Raw genomic sequence first — 19880 nt, forward strand, 5'->3', positions numbered from 1 at the left:
CCCGAACAAAAAGGAAATACAGGCTGTTTTCTGTAACAAATTAATGGACTTAAATTTCAGAGGGATTCCAGTTGAATGTCAGACAAAATGCTTGACAGGGACACCAGTTTGAAAGGGGAACCAAGACCCAGGAGGATCAGGTCTCCCACAGCAGAAGCTAGACAGCCATTTCTTTGGGAAGTTCCTCCAGGTAGGCCCTGAGCAGTTGGTAGGACTTGGTGGCTCCAAGGCCTCTTTAGCATTCTATCAAGCAGAAGGCCTGCACTTTGAATGTGTATTCAACAAAGGACTGTAATTAAACCAAAAGATACAGCAAGTTGTTGATGCTCAAATTTAATAGCTGATTTTGACTCTATCCGTAAGGTGTCTTCTTGGGAATCCGCATCTGCGGGTGGAGGAGGACTTGGCTTTGGGGCACAAACAAGGCACTTGGACTCGAGGCTACGATTTATCGTCTGCCACTAACACCAGCTCCTTTTCAAGATTCACTTCAGTAGCTGATCCAGGGTTGCTTCCTGACCCTCCCTTAACTCTGTTATTCATCTTGTCTCCCCGATCGTTTCCCAACAATCTGCTTTCTTGCAGATGCCGCTGAAGACAGAGTAGTTTCACCTGAGCAGATCTCACTCCGCTGGAATTCATGTGGTCCATGGTAGAGTAGACCTTACCTAGGGACTAGAGGACCAGTAAACGGCTGGTAGTGTACCTTGACAATCATGGGACCCGAGGCTCTCGCACATCCCTGTTTTCTGATGGTCATTCCTCCCCTGGTTATTCAAGGCACCCTCTTGTAAGTGCTCAACCTCCGCCAGAGACTTGATGATCAAAGCAGTTGGGTGCTCAGGCCTTTGCCTTTTGTGAGATGAGCAGAGGGGGCGATTCCCCACGTTTAATCCAGCCCCTGACCTAAGGTGTGACCTGTCCTTGAGGCCCCTGCAGCAGACCTCCTCTTCAGCCGCGATAGGCCTTCAGCAGCTGCCCCGCAATCACCAGCCTCTGGATTTCACTGGTTCCTTCATAGATCTCAGTGATGCGAGCATCTCGGTAGTGGCGCTCGGCTGGCATCTCCGTCACGTAGCCCATCCCTCCCAGGATCTGGATAGCCTGAAATAAAAGCACGGGTGCTGGCACGTGCGGAAACGGAGGCAGCTCTCCACAAACTGGGTCAGTCTGCCCATCATTTAATCAACAGGCTTTGCAGGGCTCTTCTATCCTTACTAAGATAGAAACACGATTCACCTTTTGCCGTCCCACCTTTCCTGAAGAAATCAGACCTCGCGAACCATTGGGAGAAACGTACCTGGTGGGAGATGAACGTTGCTGCCTCGGATGCCGACAGCTTGGCCATTGCCGCTTCCTGTGGAGAAGGAGCAGAGAAGCTGCCTGGCACCACACTCCCAAGGAGGCCCCCTCTAGGGGCATCTGCTGCTAGTGGGGCTGCCAGACCCCAGGCCAGCTGGCCGGCCGGCTTTCCTCGCAGGATGGAAGGCCTGCTAATCCCAGCAGCGCTTTCCTTGCGGAGACCAGGCGGCCTTTACGCCAAGGAGCATCAGGTACCGCCTCCCAATTTTTAATTTTTTTACAATTCTGACAACTCCATCCCTGAGATCCCACCTATTCCTTTTTGTAAGCTTGCAAAATGTTGGCATTCTCATGAGATGCCAGCCATTTTTAAAAGATGTTCTTTAATTCTGAAGGTCTGCAGGTGCCCCAACATCTACTCTACAGATGCTAATCACCTTTCAAAAGACCGCGAGTGCTCCTGTGTATTTTTCTAGGCTACTTGGAAGACGTTCACTGCCAGTGAAGATAGAGATTACCTTTGTGTAGGGCTCTCCACTGTCACTCTGCGTGGCTGCTCTCCAGGTCAGCAGGCGAGCCGCCTCCAGCGCCACGGCCATATCAGCTAGCTTAAACTACAGACACAGAACACCCAGCGGGTAAGGCCTCTTGCAGATCATCCACGCCTACTAATCCACAGGAGTCTAATCCTGCATCATTTCTGGCTAGCAGACGGCCCCACTTAGCAGACGGGAAGGTGGCTGCTCCAGTGCCTGAGATTCTGGATGCCATGAAGGAGAGCCAGGCGGCCCTTGGAAGGCCCAGGCAGAGCCCTGCGCAACAGAAACAGCCTGCGCACGTCCTTCGGGGTCCTTCTGCTTCAAGGGGGTGGAGCAGGGGCATGTTCCATGAAGCAGGGGAGGCGGCCACGGTGTCTTCTGCTCTGTCCCACCGAGAGGGTCATGGGCCGGAGCTCCGAACTGGGCAGGGGGAGCCGGCTGGCTTTTGTAGTTTGAGCCCCAGAAGGACTTCACAGGTCACATATTCTGTGACTCCGAAACAGAACCTCTTGAAGGAGAGCAACAGCAGCAAGAAGGGGGAGGGGGTCCCATTCCTGCTCCCCCCATACCTGAATGGCCTGCAGCTTGGTGATGGGATGCCCAAAAGCCATCCTCTTCTCGGCGTAATCCACGGCACAATCTAAAGCTGCCTGGGCAATTCCCAAGGCCTGGGAAGCAATTCCAATCCGGCCAGAGTCCAAGGTTTGCTGAGAAGAGGAGGAGGAAATGGGGTGAGGAGCCTCGTTCTGCGGTCTCGGCCAAGTAGGTCACCCCTCCACCCTGCACTCACCATGGCAATCTTGAAGCCCATTCCCTGCTTCCCCAGGAGGTTGTCCTTGGGAATGCGGCAGTCTTCAAAAATGAGGTTGGCGGTGGAGGAAGCTCTGATCCCCAGCTTGTCCTCCTTCTTTCCCAGCGAGAGGCCCGGGGATGGCATGGGAACAAGGAAGGCGCTGATGCCCTGCAACAAACAGCAGCCTTTCCGAGCATCTGCTCAGAAGCCTGAAAGCCACAACCATCTCTTTTTGCTGCCCAGCAGGACTTGGGGAACAGAGAAGGAACAAAGAGGCCAAGGAGATGGTGCATCACTTGAGGAAGGTCACCTGTTCTACTTCTAGCTCAGGGCATGACTGGGACACCAACGGGCCCTCGGGTCCTCTGTCCAGTGGCAATCATCACTGGGAAGTTTCTCCCAAAGTTTAGGAGAACCTCCACTTTCAATTCCCACCGCTTTCTTCTGGTCATGCCTTCCTTTGGATGTTGATGACCACTTTGGTCTCCCCTTCATCTTCTCTGCCGAGGTTCAGCTCTTTCAGCCGCTGCTCCTCATCCTCCTGGAGGCGTTTCCAGAGGACTTTTTCTCACTATGCAGAGACCACCTGCTTGCCCGGCATGGCCGAGGCCCAGTGCCTACCTTGTGCTTCAGGGATTTGTCTGTGGTGGCAAACACCACGGTGGCAGAAGCGTCCCAGGCGTTGGTGATCCAGGCTTTGGTGCCATTCAACACCCACTCGTCCCCAACAAGCTGAGCCACTGTAGATGCAGCTCCAGCGTCGCTGCCATTTCCTTGGCAAGAAAAAGACGATCTGGAGGCAAGAGCTCTGCCACTCTGCAGGGGCACGTGGACGGGGAAGGCTTGCCTTTCGCTCTTCCCCCTTCCCTGCCTCCAGCGAGCACTGCCTGGTCTACACCAGTTGGACAGCCCCATACAGCTCCCTGGCACTCATTCAGTTTTGATGCAGGCAAAAGCAGAACCCGCCATGACACTCTGTGGAACTCCCACCTGGCTCAGCCGGTAGCTTTGCCAGGTGAACATGGAGGCGGTGGTATTTCAGCAGCATCTGAACTGTGCCTGGGGCTTGTGGGGCACAGCCTCCCCCGGGAGCCCCTTACTGCCTTGCGAGCAACTGCGGGTAGGCAGAACGTGGCTAAATGTTAGAAAACACACAACTCCTGGGAAGTAATTATGCAAAACAGAAGTCGCGCAAGGCAGGGAGCTTCCAGCAAACAGCAGCTCTGGTTCTCTTAAGTTCAGTCTACGGTTTTTCTAAAAGCTTATGCTCAGAGCTGAGCAAAGCAGAGCCATCCACCACAGCCAGGCAGGCGGTTTAGAGCCGCGTGTCAGGGCACAGGTGATGCACAGGTGACAAGGTGCCGCTCTCCTTTCTGAGGGGTTTCTAACTGCAAAGACCCAGGCAAGAATTTGGGGGGGGGGTGGCTCTGCCCCAGCTGCACAGAGAGAGAGAGGCCGCCTCCCATGGCTGTTTGTCACGTAACACCCTACACACACACTAAAAGGAAAGGGTTGCCTGGGGGCAGCTCTCAGACACCCAAATTACCTGGTTCACTTAGGGCAAAGCACCCTATTTTATCCCCGCTGGTGAAAGGAGCAATCCATTTCTCCTTCTGCTCTTCCGACCCAAACTTCAAAATCGGTCCTAAATAGAGCGACTGAAGAAACAGAAAGGATCCCCGTAAGTCACTACTGTGGGAGCCACCACTTCTGGACCTCTGGGGAGCAGGGAGCGACCCCCCTCCCAGCAGAGCTGGGCCAAAGGGGGCGGGGCGGGAGGCTGGGCAAAGGAACGATGCCAGCGCCTACGTTGTTGACGCTCATGACCACCCCGGTGGAAGCGCAGCCGCGGCTGATCTCCTCCACGGCGACGGTGTAGGCCAAGCAATCCAAGCCAGCTCCTTTGTACTTTTCGGGCACTGCCATTGCTAGGAGTCCGAGGGCCCCCATTTTCTTAATCTGGAAGCGGGAGGGGGGGGAAATGAGGTTACAAAAGGGATTGAGGCCATGTTAATTAGTCCCAGTTTGAAAACCCAACTAAAGCAATTTAGGGGTTGTTGATTAAGTCTGCCCTTGCCCTTCTGTTCTCTAGCTGCTTCGTAATGGTGCCAAGTGCGCAAAGGTGCCCTCAAGCTACAGAGTTTATTCCCTTCCTTCTTCCCTGAAAGGCGTTGCTCGTAGCAACTTACGAGTAAGTTCAACAAGGACACGCAATACAACAGAAGCAGCGCAAAGGCTCTTGAGTCTGCAGCAGCTTGAGAGACAGAAAACGGCCCAAGGTGGCTGGAAATTTCCATTTTTTTGCGAAGCAGAGTTGCGCTGTTTCGCTTTTCGGAAAATGACGCGCCTACTTCGGATGGTTGGCGGGACGCAGATAAAAGCGCATCGGAAACAGCCGAGAGGAAAGGCTGACCAAGTCAACGCTGGACTCGCGCACTGGACGGGACGGACTCCGCGACGGGTTCCGGCGCCTCCGCGACCTGCGCCTGCCCCGCACGGGGGGCAGCTCCGCCCAGGGAAGCGCGCGCGCGAGCGACGCCGGCCCTGCAGCGCCGCCGGCCGTCGGACCTCGAAGCGCCCCGACAAAAGCCGCCGCCGCCTGCGCCAGCGCCGGGGCTGCGCGCGGGCAGCGGAGACTCGACGCGCCGACGGGGCCGCGCGGCCTCCGCGGCCCGCCCCCCGCCCCCCCCCCGCGCCGACCTGTTCCGCGGGGAAGCGGTGCTCGCGGTCCAGCCGCGCGGCCACGGGCGCCAGCTCCTTCTCCGCGAAGTCCCGGCAGGTCTCCCGCAGCATCCGGTGCGTCTCGGGCAGCTGCGCGTGCAGGAGCCGGGCTGCGGGCGGAGGGGCAGCTCAGCGCGCGGGCCGGCTCGGGGGGCGCCCGGGGAGCCGCCCCGACGCCCCCGCCGCCCGCGCCCCCGCCGATGGACTGCCCCGGAGCGGGGGTGGCCGGCCCGCCCGGAGGGGTCCCCCGCCGCCCGCCGCCGCCGCCCCGCCCCGCCCCGCCGACCTCCGCGGGCAGCAAGGGCGCCGCGCCGCGCCGCCGCCAGAAGGGCCGCCATCGCTCCCGCCGCCGCCGCCGCCGCCGTCGCCGCCCCCGGAGGGCCGGGCTGCGCCAGGGGGCTGGCCGCGGACGGGCGGATGGGCGGGCGGAGCGCCCGTGACGAGCCCGGGGCGGGCGGGGCGCCGGGAAGGGGGCCGGCCCCGGCCGGGCTCGCCGAGGCTGCCCGCGCCCCTTGGAGCGACGCCCCGGGGGCGCGCAGGCCGGGCGGCGCGAGGCGGGCCGCGGAGGCGGCTCGGGCCAGCTGCGTCCCGCCCCGGAGGGGGGGGCTCTGTCCGCGGCCGCCGGCTCCTGCCCTGCGCGGAGCAGTCCGGGGAGCGGAGCGGAGAAGCCGCGCGGCTGGGCCCCCGCCGGCCCCGCTCCCCTCCCCTCCGCTGGTCTCGCGGGCCGCATTCCTGGAGACGGAGAGCCGGGCGGGGGCGGCGGCTCCCAACCGCCTCTTGGGACAAACGCTCACCCCGCGGGCGCGGGGCCCCGGCGCTCCTCCCGTGGGTCCGGCGCCGCCGGCTGCGCCCCCCCCCCGAGGCCGCGTCTTCAGGATCCGTTTCCAGGCGCGTCCTCTGAGCTTAGTGGAGCCTCCCGCCCCCCTCATGAAGCAAGACCGGAATGGAATGTAGTTTTTTTAATTACTATTGCTTGAGACAAAATAACATTTTATACAAATCGGTCAGCTAGTTTACTGCAGATCAAGGAGAGATATAAAATAGACATAGCATGATGGTGCTGATACTATTCAGGGAACTCACGCAGGGGCTTTCAACGCTTCCGCCGCTCTCTATCGAAAAATACTCGGCAGGAAAATGGAAAAACTACGAACCCTTTCCTGTCCATTGACACGTGTCGCAGGGCGCACGCTGGCCGCCCCAAGGATCCGCGGACGGGGAGAGCCGCTGCGCCGAACAACTCACAAATGCCGGCGGCCAATTCAGAGCCACCGGCGGGGGCGGGGGGAGGGGAGGGGTTATGTCGGCCCCGGTGCTGAATCTGCCCCCTCCCTTGGAAATTAATCACGCTGTTACCCTGAACGCCAACCTCTTAACGTCACTGCATACAAAATTCCAGAGAACCAGAGACTGCTGGGCCCTGAAGCTCCGATCGGTTCCCGCAACAGAACCCTACCAGAGATGCTCGGGCGGAGGTTCACAGCCACGGGGCCAGCAACACTCGGGGTGGGTGGGGCACGCTTGGGACCGGACGGCTACCAGTTGCCACGAGGCGGCCGAGGCCACCACTGAGGGCCGAGAGCAGGTCTCCCCGGAGATGGTCCTCCCTTCCAAGGCAGGACGCGTCTAAAGGGGGTCTCCTGTCTTTCGCTTCCCTCGTGGGCTGAAAAGGAAACAGGAGCGGCCATCCCAACGGCGAGCCAGTTTTACCATCCTGAGGCAGGTTTAGAAGCCACCGGCTCAGCAAGGGGCCAGGCCCCTGCAGTGCTCAGGCCAAAGGGCCTCCTGGATGGCTAATCGCTCCACTGCCACCTGCGAGCCACGCCCCACTTTTGAATGGCAGCGGCCCCCTCCTTCGCCTGCCCCCTTTGGTCGGCATGGCAGAAACTGCAACCCACCCACCCCACTTCATCCCTGCCTGCCCAGCTGGTGTGGCAGAAACGCAGCAGCAGCCCTGGGAGAGATCAGCAGACCACAGCGGGTCAGGCCAGACTCCAAAGGGAAGCGGGGGGAGGCGGGCGCAGAGGGCAGCTCAGCTCCGGGAGAACTCAAGGGTGCCAGAGGGCGACCAGATGCACTTTGGATCCTGCGCTTTGGGCATCAGTTGGTTCCCTCTCACCCAGCAAAGCATCCCGTTCTCTCTCTCACACGCACACACACGACACACACAACACACACTCATTCCCTCCCGCTTATTGCTGGGACAGTGATCCCAAGGAAGGCACAGAGGAAAAGCTTCCGCTCTCCGGGTGGAAGGAGGGGACGGCAGGGGGATCGGTTATTGCAGAGCAGCTCCCGGGATCCGCTCGGGAAAACAGCCCATCCGAAGAGCTGCCTGGGGAAGCCTGCGCAGCAGGGGGTGGTTGCAAAGGCACCTGGCGCTGAACCGCTGGGATCGGGAAGAAAGTCCTTGGCGAAAGGCACTTTGCCAGGGAAAGCTGTGGGCAGCCTCATCCCCCAGGGTCCGTCACGAGCACCAACCCCTTTCGTAAAACAGTCCTGCACCTGAAGCTCTTTCGCTGAGGGGCAGCTAAAACCTCCCCTTGGACTAAGCCGTTGCCCCCTGGAGCCCCCACCCTTTGGGGCCTTGCTGCCGTGGGAGGCCCACGTCCCTCCGCAGAGGCCCCAGCCCTTCTGCCAAACGCAGAGGCTCTGCCAAAGCAGCGTCTGCAGCACCTTGCCAGAGGGGCCAACCAGACCACAGAGGAAATTCCCACCTGCAGTTTTTGCCCTCCAGCCCCTTGGAAACAAGGCAAAAACGAGACCCGGGGAGGGAAGTGGGGAGATCAGGACCTCTCCCACCCCCACGATGAGGGCTGCCAGGAGGAGCAGCAGGGCCAGGCTTCTGTCCCTCTGGCCGGAGGGCACCGCTAATTCATACAATACAGGTCGGGCCTTTATGGATCGCTGCTGTTCTAGCAGGCCCATGGAAAAACACTGCAGCGCTCTGCCCTCTCCCCCTGGGGACCCTCCCCAGGCACCTCCGACCCCAGGGAGGAGGAAAAAACCCACGACAAGGAACGCCAGCCCAGGCAGAAAGCAGGTCGGGAGGCAATGGCGTGAGCAAGAGGCGCCCGCACCAACCTGCCTGCACAGCTCTCTGGGTGGCAGATGCGTTAGGAAGGGAACTCTAGCCACGCCTGCTCAATTGGAAGGGTCCCCGCCTGGCTTGTCACGGGACCAGGACGCCGATGGAAGCCAAGCCGAGATGGAGCGAGGGACAACGGGCGAGGGCCCGGAGAATTCCTTTACTGTCCCAGAAGAGGCCCCTCCCCGTTTCCATGCTGCCCTTGCTGCCCTTCCACAGGCGGTGCTGGAAGGGCTACTGCCCACCATTGTAGGCGTAATCGGCCTTGTTGTGCATGATCAGCTTGTTGTCCACAAAGTAGAAGCTGTCCGAGCGAGTCTCGTAGGGGTTCTCGACCATCAAACGTACTGTACAGACAGAAGAGAGGAGAACGGTCAGCCTCAGCCCAGAAACGCCCCCCCCCCCCCCGCCAGCCCGCAGAGAAGGCCCCAACTCTGCCTCTGCAGTGGAAGCCTGAAAAACTCTGGGGAGCAGGACGCAGCAAGAGGATCTGTGGGCTTCAGATTAATTAAAGTAAAGGGATTTATCTTCTGTCTACCTCAGGGGCCAAGAATGGCTATGGAAAGATCATCGAAAGGACCGAAATTCTCTGGCTGCCACTGTGGGAAGCTGGTGCTCACAAGGAGCCTATTACAGAGAGGTCCACTTGGGCCTCGGGGACTCATCCGGGGTGCTGCCCTCCATCCGTGGGCTGTCGACCCGACCGAGCCCCAAGAGATACTTACTGAGATCCTCTGAAAGTTGGGGGAACTCGTATATGTGCTCACAAGTGTTCCTGCTGCAGGGGATGCAGAAGCCAAAATCAAAGTCAAAATTCTTGAGAAGACGGTCTCTGAAGTAATGCCTCTCAATCATCCGGAAGTTTGATACTGGCTTGTCTCCCACTGTGAACTCCACCCTGCAGAGAGAAAAATGGGCAACCGCTGGAGCATCCAGCCATCTCCTAACATGCACAGGACAAGGAAGGTGGCTCTGGAGTTCTGCCCTAGAGATGGCACTTATGCTGGCGAGGCAGCATGAGTGACCTAGGAGGAGGGCCCAGCTGCAGGATGACAGAAACCCGCACGGATTGTAACTCTTAGAAGAATCTATTTCCAGGGTTTAAAAACATAAATCAGTATTTCTCTCCCTCTGGTTGCAAAGAAATGCTGGACTAGGAGGAGGATACCCAGTGACCAAGGATCAGGGCTTCAGGTACAGCGCAACTAAGAATTCAAATTAGTGGAACAAATTTGGCAAAAAGAATAAACACAGCAGGTATCTTTCATTTGATTCATACAAACTGCAAAATTCCAGACTTCACTTTGGAATTTTTTTTCTTTCTCCTTAAATACTCATCTAGGAGTGCTGAATTAATTAATCCATTAATTAATTAATTAAGTGCTGATTTCACTAATCCAGACACATTTGGTTATGCTTCGGTGGCTGGTGCTGAGGCAGCCACAGCAGCACTGTGGTCTCTCCACCCCATCAGCTTTTGCCCAGACTCACGTTGCCCCAACTGTCCGGAGACGCAGGAAGGCAGGAGTGAACTGATAGCGAACAAAGCGTCCGGCGCTGGTGTCCACCTCCCCAAGGTCACACTCTTCCTCCTCTTGCTCTGCAGGAATTAACAGGTAAAGAATTCAGGAGGTGTTGATATGGTTGCAAGACTAATCAATAAAACTGATACTGATTGATTGATATTGAATTCACGAGGTTGGCTGTGTGGGCGTCTCATCAGCCTGAAGCATGCCTGAGTTGTGCCCTTCTGGAAGTGGGGCCTCTCCAGGAAAACCCCACGGCCACCGCCTGCACTTCTGGTCTTAGGCTTTCTGGGGCCGACTCTGTAATGCAGCCAGAACCAAGGTCAGGAGCAGGAACTGCACAGCAGCAAGTATCAAAGCAGAATTTCTGACACAGCCTTGCTGGACCAAGCTAACACAAACCTAAATGTGATCTGGGTTAACAAACCAAAGTGCTGTGACAGATGCCTTTGCGGCATTTGGAATAATGCATGGAACCCGTATTCAGACAGAAAGTTCTCCCAGAGAAGCCCGCTTAAGGACACCGAACACCCCAAGAATGCTTGAATGGTGTCACTGAGGATGAGGGGGGGGACCTAAGCAGTTCCAGCCAGCAGGGCCAATGGTGAAGGAAAAGGTGAGGAAGAGATCAAGAACATCTGCATAATGTCGGACTGGATTACTGCAACGTACTCTACATGGGGCTGCGTGGGCAGTTAATGGCGCCGGTTATTCGGCCCGCGTGACACCACTGCTCCACAAGCTGCACTGGCTGCCAGTTTGCTTCCAGGTGCAATTCAAGGTGCTGGTAGTTACCTTTGAAGCCCTACACGGCTTGGGGCCGGGTTATTTATGCTACGGGACTGTCTCTTCCCAGTTGTCTCCACCCATCCTATCTGATCTGGCAGGAGGGGCATGCTACGGTTACCATCGGCCAAGCAGTGTTGGCTGGCAGGGCCCTGTAGGAGAGCCTTTTCTGCCATGACATCTGCCTTCTGGAACATCATCACTTCAGAGATTAGGTTGGCCCCAACCCTGCTGGTCCTCCGCAGGGCCTTGAAGGCCTGGTTCTGGGCTCGAGCCTGGGGCCTCGGGTGTGTGACAGAGTCCGTTTCCTGGCTATGCTGAGGATTTTCTTGCGATTCTTCAGCTACTGTGTGTTTTATTCCTTGTTTTATTTTGTATTTGTATTTTTTTTGTTTTAATGTTGTGAGCCACCCGGAGTCATCTAGGAGTCATGTACTGAGATGGGCGGCTATGTAAATCAATTTAAACAATAAATAAATAACTTCAGGTGCCCTGTCCCCGATTTCCAGACCAAAACTTCTTCAGCAATATTCGGACTAAATAAAGGGGGGAGAAGGACCAGAAGGAAAAGCAAACACAAACCCACCACTACACATTTTTACAGGTAGAGTACACAAACTCAGGAAAGAAGATAACTAGGGAATTTACCAATATTTGCTTAACACACAAAAATGGTGTTAGACGAACCTCAGGAAGCACGTTTGCAATTAAAAAAAGAGAGTCGTCAGTCCCGGAAGACCTAATAGAACTGCCACCTGAGAAACAGTTCCTGAAGTAATGGCGAAAAGGGCAACACCAACTCCAGTAATTTCTTAGTTTGATAAATTGAGCTATGGCAGCCTATGCCTGGAGCTCCAGAGGAACCCAAATTGCTTGACAACAGCAATATGGAAAAAACTGGACCATTGCAGGAGAGGACTCAAATCCCGGGTTAAGTTTTCAAAATCATAAATCACTGCAGTTGGAAGCAAGACATCCTCCCAGGCACTTTTAACTGTTAGTTGGGTTTTGCGATTCATAACATCGTCCCATTTCTTTACACCAAGCTTACCTAAAGTTGAAGGTTTGGCAATTTCAAATAGCACTGTCCCAGTCTCTAGGTCCCGGATTTTAAACTTGGTGAAGTCGATATTGTAGATGTTGTCTTCGGGTCGGCAAAGGTAATCTAGAAGAGAGGAAAACAGAAGTGATATTGAGAAGCAACACTGAGGATTCAGCCCTCGGGTGGCAACAGAGAAGTTGCCTGGCCCTACCAACAGAAGGGTCTTTGCAATCAGGACAAGGAAGCGCTGCTTCCCACCACAGCAGACAATACTGGGGAAGCCTCTCACCCGAGGCTCCTGAGCAGTGGTCAAGAGAGGCGCCCGATTAAAGCACGGGAGGCAGAGCAGAGCACAGTGTGGAATCAAAACGCAGGACACAAAGGCAAAACAATCAAGGCTTCACCGCAGTGTTTATTAGGCAGTACGCGCTGAAGGGGGACCCCACCAAAGGTTAGTGGGAGACACTCCCCCGCAGGCAAAATGGACGCCCTGACATTTATACAGTTCTACAAGAAAGGGGAAGGGAAAAGAGCACATACGTATACATATTCATACGATGATGCAGGCATACCTAAATGAGCAATACTTCTCAAGTTACTTTCTGTCCCCGTTCTTGGCTGCTATCTACAAGGATAGAACAACTGCTCTCTATAAGGAAAGCAATAGTGTCAGAGGGGAAGAAACAAATTGTTCAAGGTGCCAACTGCCAGGAAGAAGACATCCTCTCTTACATTGCTATGGGGGTGTTTGTGATAAGGGGTTTACAATCAGCCTAGTTCATACCAACCTCAAGGGTGCTGCACATTCCTTTATGTTTCAGTTTTATTAAGGCGATCCCATTCATCTGAGGCCTCCAAAAACTTGCTTCTTTTACCCAAAGATTCACCCAAAGATATATTTTCCTCATTTTCCTCACAACAGGAATAAGTGGAAGGATGTAAGTCATGGAGACACACAAGCACCGCACCAGGGATTCTACTTCCTAGAAAGCTTTGGATTTAGAACTGAGCAACATAATTGTCAAGCTTACTAATGGCACCAAATTATTTAGGTGAGTGAGACAGAAGAAATGTAAAAGAACACTTACAACTGGTCAACAGGGAATTAAAACAAGCAGTCTACTTAAATGTAAATAAGTGCAACCTAACTCATGTACAACCTATGTACAAAGAACTGTGGATCATAATTTCCTTTATCTAATTTTTTTGAGTAAAGTCTTATTTGTGGAGGAAAAAAGAGGGATGTGGTAAACAGAGGTGAGAACTGCTTTAGAGAGAGTGAGTAAAAACAAAGGAATGACATCTCTGTACTGAATACCTAGTTCACACATTGTGAGATAAAAAATCCTAGAATTTGTTTCAACAGTAAGAAATTGGGTTCAACAGCCTAATGAATTCCAGCTTCACTGTTTCCTGCACTTGCCATTGGGGAGTTTCTTCTAATATTCTTCTAATATTCAATCAGAATCTACCTTCCTGTAATTTACATCTAATATTCCTTGTCCTGCATGCTGGAAGAAGACACAAGTCTTGGCTTATGATACCTTGGAGAAGGGCTATCAAATAAGCACCATCTTCCCTTCTCAAGACTAAATGTTCCTAAGGCTAAATTTTAATTCTCCCTTCAAGCCCTCTGATCATCCTTCTTGCCCTTTTCTATACACATTCCAAATTATCTGAATCTTTTTAAAATGTCCAGAATGCTGCTGTTCAGACATTTAATAACTTCCAACTCTTCCTGACCCAACAGACATCACTGTGCCAGGACTGCACCTCCCGCTGATGTCATCGGTCCTGGGCTCAGACAGCATCTCACCACTCCTCACACCTCACTCCTACCAGATGTCAGAAAATACAGGAGTGGGAACAGCAGGTCTACAATACAGGTGCCATGGTCACCAATGTGGCTAAGCATGAGACGATAGTTAAGCAGACAATCATCCTGAAAGATACCACTGGTGAGGATGTCTATAACAGGGGCAAATGCCAGTGTGAACATACACATGTCAAGCTCATCATCCACAATGGCCACACCTGGCCCCAAAACCTCCACTTCCCCACTCCCAGCAGGTCTGCTGCTATGAAGGCGATGTTTGGGAAGCCATCAGAGAAGCCACACAAAAAGAGCAATCTGGCTCCTTGGGGTCCAGGGCAAACAGCTGAGCATTGACCAGGAGGCCCACATGAGACTCTAAGAGGCCTGTGAAGCCCTGGGGGATGAACCTTTGGCCAAAAGGGCCTTTGGGGTTAACCATGTAGTCAGTATAGTTGTCAGAGAATGCAACAGCTGGATGTCTACGCCAGCCTCTCTTCTAGAAGACATCCAGAAGGTTTGCGTAGAGCACAGTCACAGCAGTCTATGAAACTTCATGGCCTATGACAAAAGAGATGTCATCATTGACATGAAAGAATGCTACTGAGCCAGTTTCCAAGATCAAGGCAAAGCCCAACCCTACTTCAAGATATTTGGGCATCCCACCCACTGATTGACGAGGGTGGCCATCAATGGGGAGCTCCCAAAGGATGTCAGGACTGAGTTCACCGAGATCTTCAGGTGGGAGTTCAAACCAGGTATCTGCATTCACTGTGTTATCTGACACCTATCGGGGTATGGGAAAACAAATCTTTTGCTGAACCTATTTATCAAGAAGAGCTATCTTAAGTTTGACCACCTCTATTCGAAATCCCTTGGTCAAAAGAAGTACCAGTTTCTCCATGACTGGGCTGAGGCCAATCCCAGAAAAGAAGTAGCTATGTTTCACAGTTCTTCTGAAGATACCATTCCAGTGGAGAGTTTGAACCCAAAAGAGTGGAGCATCATGGTGTTCAACGTCATGCTTGAGAAACAGGGACCCATCAAAAAATACTTCTTTTGGGGTGCCACGCAGGTGCGGATTGTTTCTACCTTATCTAGAACTACTTCCATATTCCCAAGCAGGCGATTTGCAATAATGCGAATCTGCTTGTCCTGTTCATCCTGGACAGCAAGAACTTGCGAACAAGCCACAACACATTCACTGGAGGCGATATGCCATTTTCGAGTTTATGCGTTCTTCAGGACAAACTTTGTGATAACTGACTTTACAAGTCAAGCATGTGATGGCAAGTACTTCTGTGGCTTTGATTGCTTTTGTACCGTAAAAGCATAAATTTAATTAAAGCACAAGTAGCCAACATAATGTGGACAAAACTAAAGAGCAAAGAGGAGCATGATGCACTGACCCAGGGGTACCTGGTGCGCAGGGACCATCTTTGTGACTTTACAAACCAAGGAAGCTAAGCTGTTCAGCCTGATTACCAGCAGCTCGCTGCTACAGAGCTGCAGACATGGAAAGCGACTGATGCCCAGGAGTGCCCTTCAGCACAGATTGCAGCTGAGGTGAACTTCAACCCAATTGTGGCCCTGTTTTGTAAAGCGGGGGCTGTGAAATCAGCGCTTCCTGCGCCTTTGGGCTCCACTACATTTTGTCAAGATCAGCCAATGCTGGTAGTGGATCCAGGCCAGGGCCTCGACGTAGAGCTCATGAAGCAACACAGCTTTACGCCACTTAGCGAACAAAACCTATCACATCCAACCCTATTAAAAATGACAGTTGACGCTGTTTTGAATTATAATCAGAATACTTGGAGCAGGCCAGAAGGGAAGGGGATGATGCAAAGGCAGCCACACTCACTACTGAAATCCAGGGGCTCGCTGCCTATAGGGAGCAAATTTGCCTGTTGTTGGAAGACCATAAGCTCGTGGCTTCCGGTATGAGTCATAGCAGACTGAAGAGGTCTCCACGAATGAGTGGAGATGATCACTGCTGTGAAGAACTAAACACTGGTGAGTAGACCACTCTTTCGAATCTCTCCAGAGAAGAGAATTGGGAGATTGCCCACAAGTGCTCTGAATGGCAGCTCCTTGTGAGACCATAAAACAGTGGTCTCCTGTGGGTTTGAGCACCAGGAGCCGAGGGAGACAACATCTTTGCTCTCAGCAGTGGCAGAGTCTTTAATAAGGACACTAAGCCAGCCAAACTCACTTTCTAATCACATTTGGAAATGTGATTTTGATTTAAGAAAGTTTTAAATGGATTGGGAGACCAGAGAGATTTGGAATATTATTTTTGCTGTTAAGATTTGAAAAGCAAGTATATAATTAAATAATATACACGTGAAAAATGAATGAAACCACCATTCCATCTTGCTAGGATTGAGTCACAGCCAGTTTCTCCCTGTACAGCCTCCAGGCACTGAGCCAGCATCTGAACAGTATCACTTGCTCAACTTTGGGTAGAGATGTATATTTGAGTATCATCAGATGACCTCTCAGTTGAGGCTACAAAATCATGGAGGATGCAAACAATCTTGTTTATCTACCAATCACTCCCGCTGGTAACGTCCAGAGAATGCGCATGTAGCTGACCAACCAAGATGCTGTGCAATTAAGCCTCCATGGCGAGACAGTTTGCCTCTTTGTTTGTCTTTGTGGGCAACATCTGCCAGCTTGCCAAAAGGCAGCAAAGATTCGTTGTCAGAGACAGTTTAACCAGATACTCAGTCTTAGCAGTATCACACAAGCTGTCGGCACTGCAGGAAACTTTATCAGTGCCAATAAGGACACCATAAAGAACATGACATGTTGCAAAGGCTGGTGCCACAACAGTGTCTGTGATGAAACAAATCATTCATGTAGTAAAAGCAAAGTATGTTGTGATGGCTGTTGTACAGGCACTTCCAGAGCCAAAAAAAAGGTTAGGTCAGAGAAGTCTCTCAAGTACTTAAAACAGCTGGAGTGGCTGAGCTCAGCCAGAAAAGCCGCTCTACTGCTGGATCGATGATGCCCGATATAAATTGTCACATCATGGAGCTGAATTTAAAACACTGTGTTCCAGCAAGGGAGACAAGGGTTGTTGCTCGGCCCGAACCATCTGTTTAATAATATTCCCGTCCTGGGCACAATCGTGTAGTGGTCCACCTAGCAATTAAAGAAGGGTCTTTTTTTTGGTGATATCACATTGTAACCTATTGTGAAGGTTAGTGTAGGGAGTGACATTGGAAATTGTTGAGGTGGTGCTAGTCAACAAGAGCACTGAAAGCTACGAATTTTGAAAGTATGAACCCCAGAACCCTGCTGCCACCAACAGTGGCAAGACAATCCAGATGGACATACAAAACCAAGATGTCTTCATGAGCTGTCTACCTACTTGTTGAGGACACACTTACATCAACCAGTGATGAAGCGTATACAGTAGCAATGCTGGTGGCGCTCATAAACAAACTCATCCCCTTCACATGTTCAGTCAGATCTGGTATCTTGTGAACAACACTGAGATCAAAAATATTATGAATCCCGGGCAGGCCACAATGATGAAAGGAATGTTGACCTATGGCAATGATTTCTTGAAGGCTGAAGGTTTCAACACGTCCCAGCAAAAAGATACAACTGTGGCCATGGCTGCAAACCTCTGCTTCAAAGCCTGAAGACAGCTGATCATCGCCAGACTGAACCCTGTTGGCACGCTGTCTTTCACAGTGCTGTTGAGACACCTTTTCAGCTTCTGCAAAGACTGCACAGAAGTTGTAGACAGGAACAAGCAGTCCCTCCTGCTAGGCTGAAAGGGTGATGCAGATCCTCTTTCAGGGCACCGATGTGACAAAGATTATGTTCACTAAGCTGCCTTGGTTCATGCCTCATGTTATACCACCCCTTGAGAACAAGAGCCTTCTCATGAAGCAGAATGAAAGCAAGGCGAAGGTGCCAGTGGCATTCTGTGCCACGCAGTGCGACACCTATGCCATACCACAAGCCACCCCTCTCTCATGGTATTTGGGTGTGAAAATCAGCACAGAAAAGCCTCGCTGGATCCTCATTAGTTTCCAGACCAGAAAGGCCACTAACCAGCAGCATACTCCTGCACTGTTTAACCACGTGTGGCTATACAACATTTATGCATTGCTCAACAGCGTTTGCTACCCAATTGTTGACATGGATGTCAACTTCACCCAGCTCAAAACCAGCTGTGCCTACAAGGCTATGCGCAACTTCAAGGAGTAGTACTATGGGATCATCTCTTGTGAGTCTTTGAAGTAAATCATGCCACTGGATTGTGTGGACTTCTACCCAATCTTTCTTCTGGATGGGCAAAGGCAATCCAAACGTTTGATGATGAGTACTGACAAGACAGACTTTGACGCTACTGTGCTGGCTAATGCAACTACGTATGACCTCCTGATCAGTGGCAAACTAATGTACTCTGAATCTGATGGGAGCATTCAGCTGAGTACTAACTGACTGGAGCAAGTTTGACCGCCCTGCCCCATTTTTGGTTCATTATGAGATACTGAAATCAATCCAGGAGTTGGAACGAGCAGCAAAATGAAATAGACAGAATACATTGTCTTTGTTGTAACGCTAAGCGATGGGCAAAAAGAGGTGCTGGCCAAAGTCACAAGCGATGACCAACTCCATGGAATTGACAAGCTTGGGCTAATGCAGAGGTAGACTGCCCACATCATGAAAAATAATGGCAAGAGTGCTGGAACAAAACTGAAGTTCAGTAAGATCCAGCTGAAGCGGATGACCAAGATGGGCTGCATTCTTCTGTTACTACTACTGATCCTCGGTGGGCTGTGTGTGCCCTGGCTGGTGGTGCCACTGGTATTGCCAAGGGTGTGCAGGACAAGCAAGCAAACAATGCTGCCCAAACCAAACTTGAGCAACACAACTGTGAGGTCGAGGCACAACTGTGAGGGACCATTGGATCTGGGTTGTACCTAGAGTGTGAGACTCAAGGCGGCTGTTGCCCAACATGCAGCGGTAGAGGGCCGTACCTTTCAAAAAACTAGAGCTGTTGAGCAACTTTGACATCGAGAGGGCAACCAGGGCACTTCTGCCTTTCTGTGGTGTGTTTATGCATGAAGAAGGAGCGTGGTGGGGCCAACCTGGATAGGGGGCAAAGGGGGGGTGAGCCGCTTGCTCAAACCACCAAGGTCTCATAAATATTAAGTAGACCGGAAGCCTGGAAATCCCCAACCCTCGTTTGCCTGGCCATGCAAGGCTACAATGACTCACCATCACACGTTTCGAGCGTGCCCAGCTGCAGGCACAGGGGGTTTAATGCCCTGTTCGTGCGATACCAGTTTTCTTGATTTTTCTGTGGAGACACACACATAAAGGCCATACGCGTTCCTTTACTCCTGGGGTGACAGATTTCTCCCAGCACGACAAACTGATCCACTGGGACCAGGCAGCGGGACAGAGACAGGCCCCAGTTTTTAGAGCAACTGGCTAAAGAATGAAAACCTTCCAAAGGGAAAGCCCGTCTAGAACTGGCGAGAAGGCTAACGCAAGGGCCGAAAACTATCCAGGGCCGGAGGGGAGGGAGAGAGAGAGAGAGAGAGGGAGGGAGAGAAAGGATCCGAAAATTAGCGATCGACTCGGAGACCCCAGAGGCTCAAACGGGCCGGGGCTATGGGGCCGGAGGGGGCGCAAAGCGAGGAACCTCGGCTGTCGGAAGGCGGCTCCGCGGTCGAGCCCTTCACCGCTCCCAGGCTCGGCCTGCCCCGCGGAGCCTCAGCCGCTGCCGGGTCTTCGAGGAGGCCGAGGAAGGGCCGCGGCCCCGGGCCGGAGAGGGGCGCGCCCCTGCGGGGACGGCGCCGGGGCGTCCGAGCCGCGGGGTCGCTCGCGCTTCCGGGGCGGGGCTGGGGCTCGGCGCCGCGCTCCCCGAGAGCCGGCCGGGCCGGGACGCGCGGAAGCGCCCCGGCGAAGGAAAGGGGGCCCCGCGGCGGGAGGGCGGCGGGCGCTACTCACGCTCCGTGACGCGGCTGAGTCCCAGGACGTGCTCGGGCCGCACCGCCTCCAGCGCCAGCAGCTCCGCCTCCGTCCGCGGCGGCGGCAGGGCGGCCCGCGGCGGCGGCGCGGCGGGAGATGCCGCCCCGGAGCTCCTTTGCCCGCGCAGGCGGCTCAGTGCCCCGCCGGGCCCGGCCGGGGCCACCCTTGGTTTCGAGCCGCTCATCGCCGGGCCGGCCCCGCCGCCGCCAAGATGGCCGCCGCCTCTCCCTCTGGCCCGCCGGTAGCCATGGCAGCCAAGGGGCGGGA

At 53.7% G+C, this 19880-nt stretch overlaps 2 protein-coding genes across 3 annotated transcripts; both read right to left on the bottom strand.

Annotated features, from left to right (window-relative positions):
* Positions 1-317: 317 nt before the first annotated feature.
* ACADS (acyl-CoA dehydrogenase short chain) lies at positions 318-5888 on the bottom strand. Of its 2 annotated transcripts, XM_088143804.1 has the most exons (11): positions 5642-5888; positions 5335-5465; positions 4444-4593; positions 4181-4292; positions 3256-3407; positions 2632-2802; positions 2411-2548; positions 1821-1916; positions 1301-1357; positions 907-1104; positions 318-675 (listed from the first exon to the last, which is right to left on the bottom strand). In XM_088143804.1, exons 1-10 carry the CDS (start codon positions 5691-5693, stop codon positions 952-954), a joined length of 1212 nt encoding a protein of 403 aa, XP_087999930.1. In that variant the 5' UTR covers positions 5694-5888; the 3' UTR covers positions 318-675; positions 907-951. The 2 variants fall into 2 exon arrangements, with proteins under 2 accessions (XP_087999930.1, XP_025026730.1); XM_025170962.2 differs by lacking the exons at positions 5335-5465; positions 5642-5888 and adding an exon at positions 4824-5306 and having other exon boundaries at positions 318-1104.
* Positions 5889-6299: 411 nt separating this feature from the next.
* On the bottom strand, positions 6300-19865 carry UNC119B (unc-119 lipid binding chaperone B). Its single transcript, XM_088143809.1, has 5 exons — positions 19593-19865; positions 11807-11920; positions 9935-10043; positions 9169-9341; positions 6300-8790 (listed from the first exon to the last, which is right to left on the bottom strand). Exons 1-5 carry the CDS (start codon positions 19795-19797, stop codon positions 8678-8680), a joined length of 714 nt encoding a protein of 237 aa, XP_087999935.1. The 5' UTR covers positions 19798-19865; the 3' UTR covers positions 6300-8677.
* Positions 19866-19880: the final 15 nt, after the last annotated feature.

This window comes from Python bivittatus, unplaced genomic scaffold (assembly GCF_059951505.1).
Source record: "Python bivittatus isolate LINGU-HERP-01145 unplaced genomic scaffold, Pbiv_v1 ctg000390_np1212, whole genome shotgun sequence".
NCBI classification, from domain to species: Eukaryota; Metazoa; Chordata; class Lepidosauria; order Squamata; family Pythonidae; genus Python; species Python bivittatus.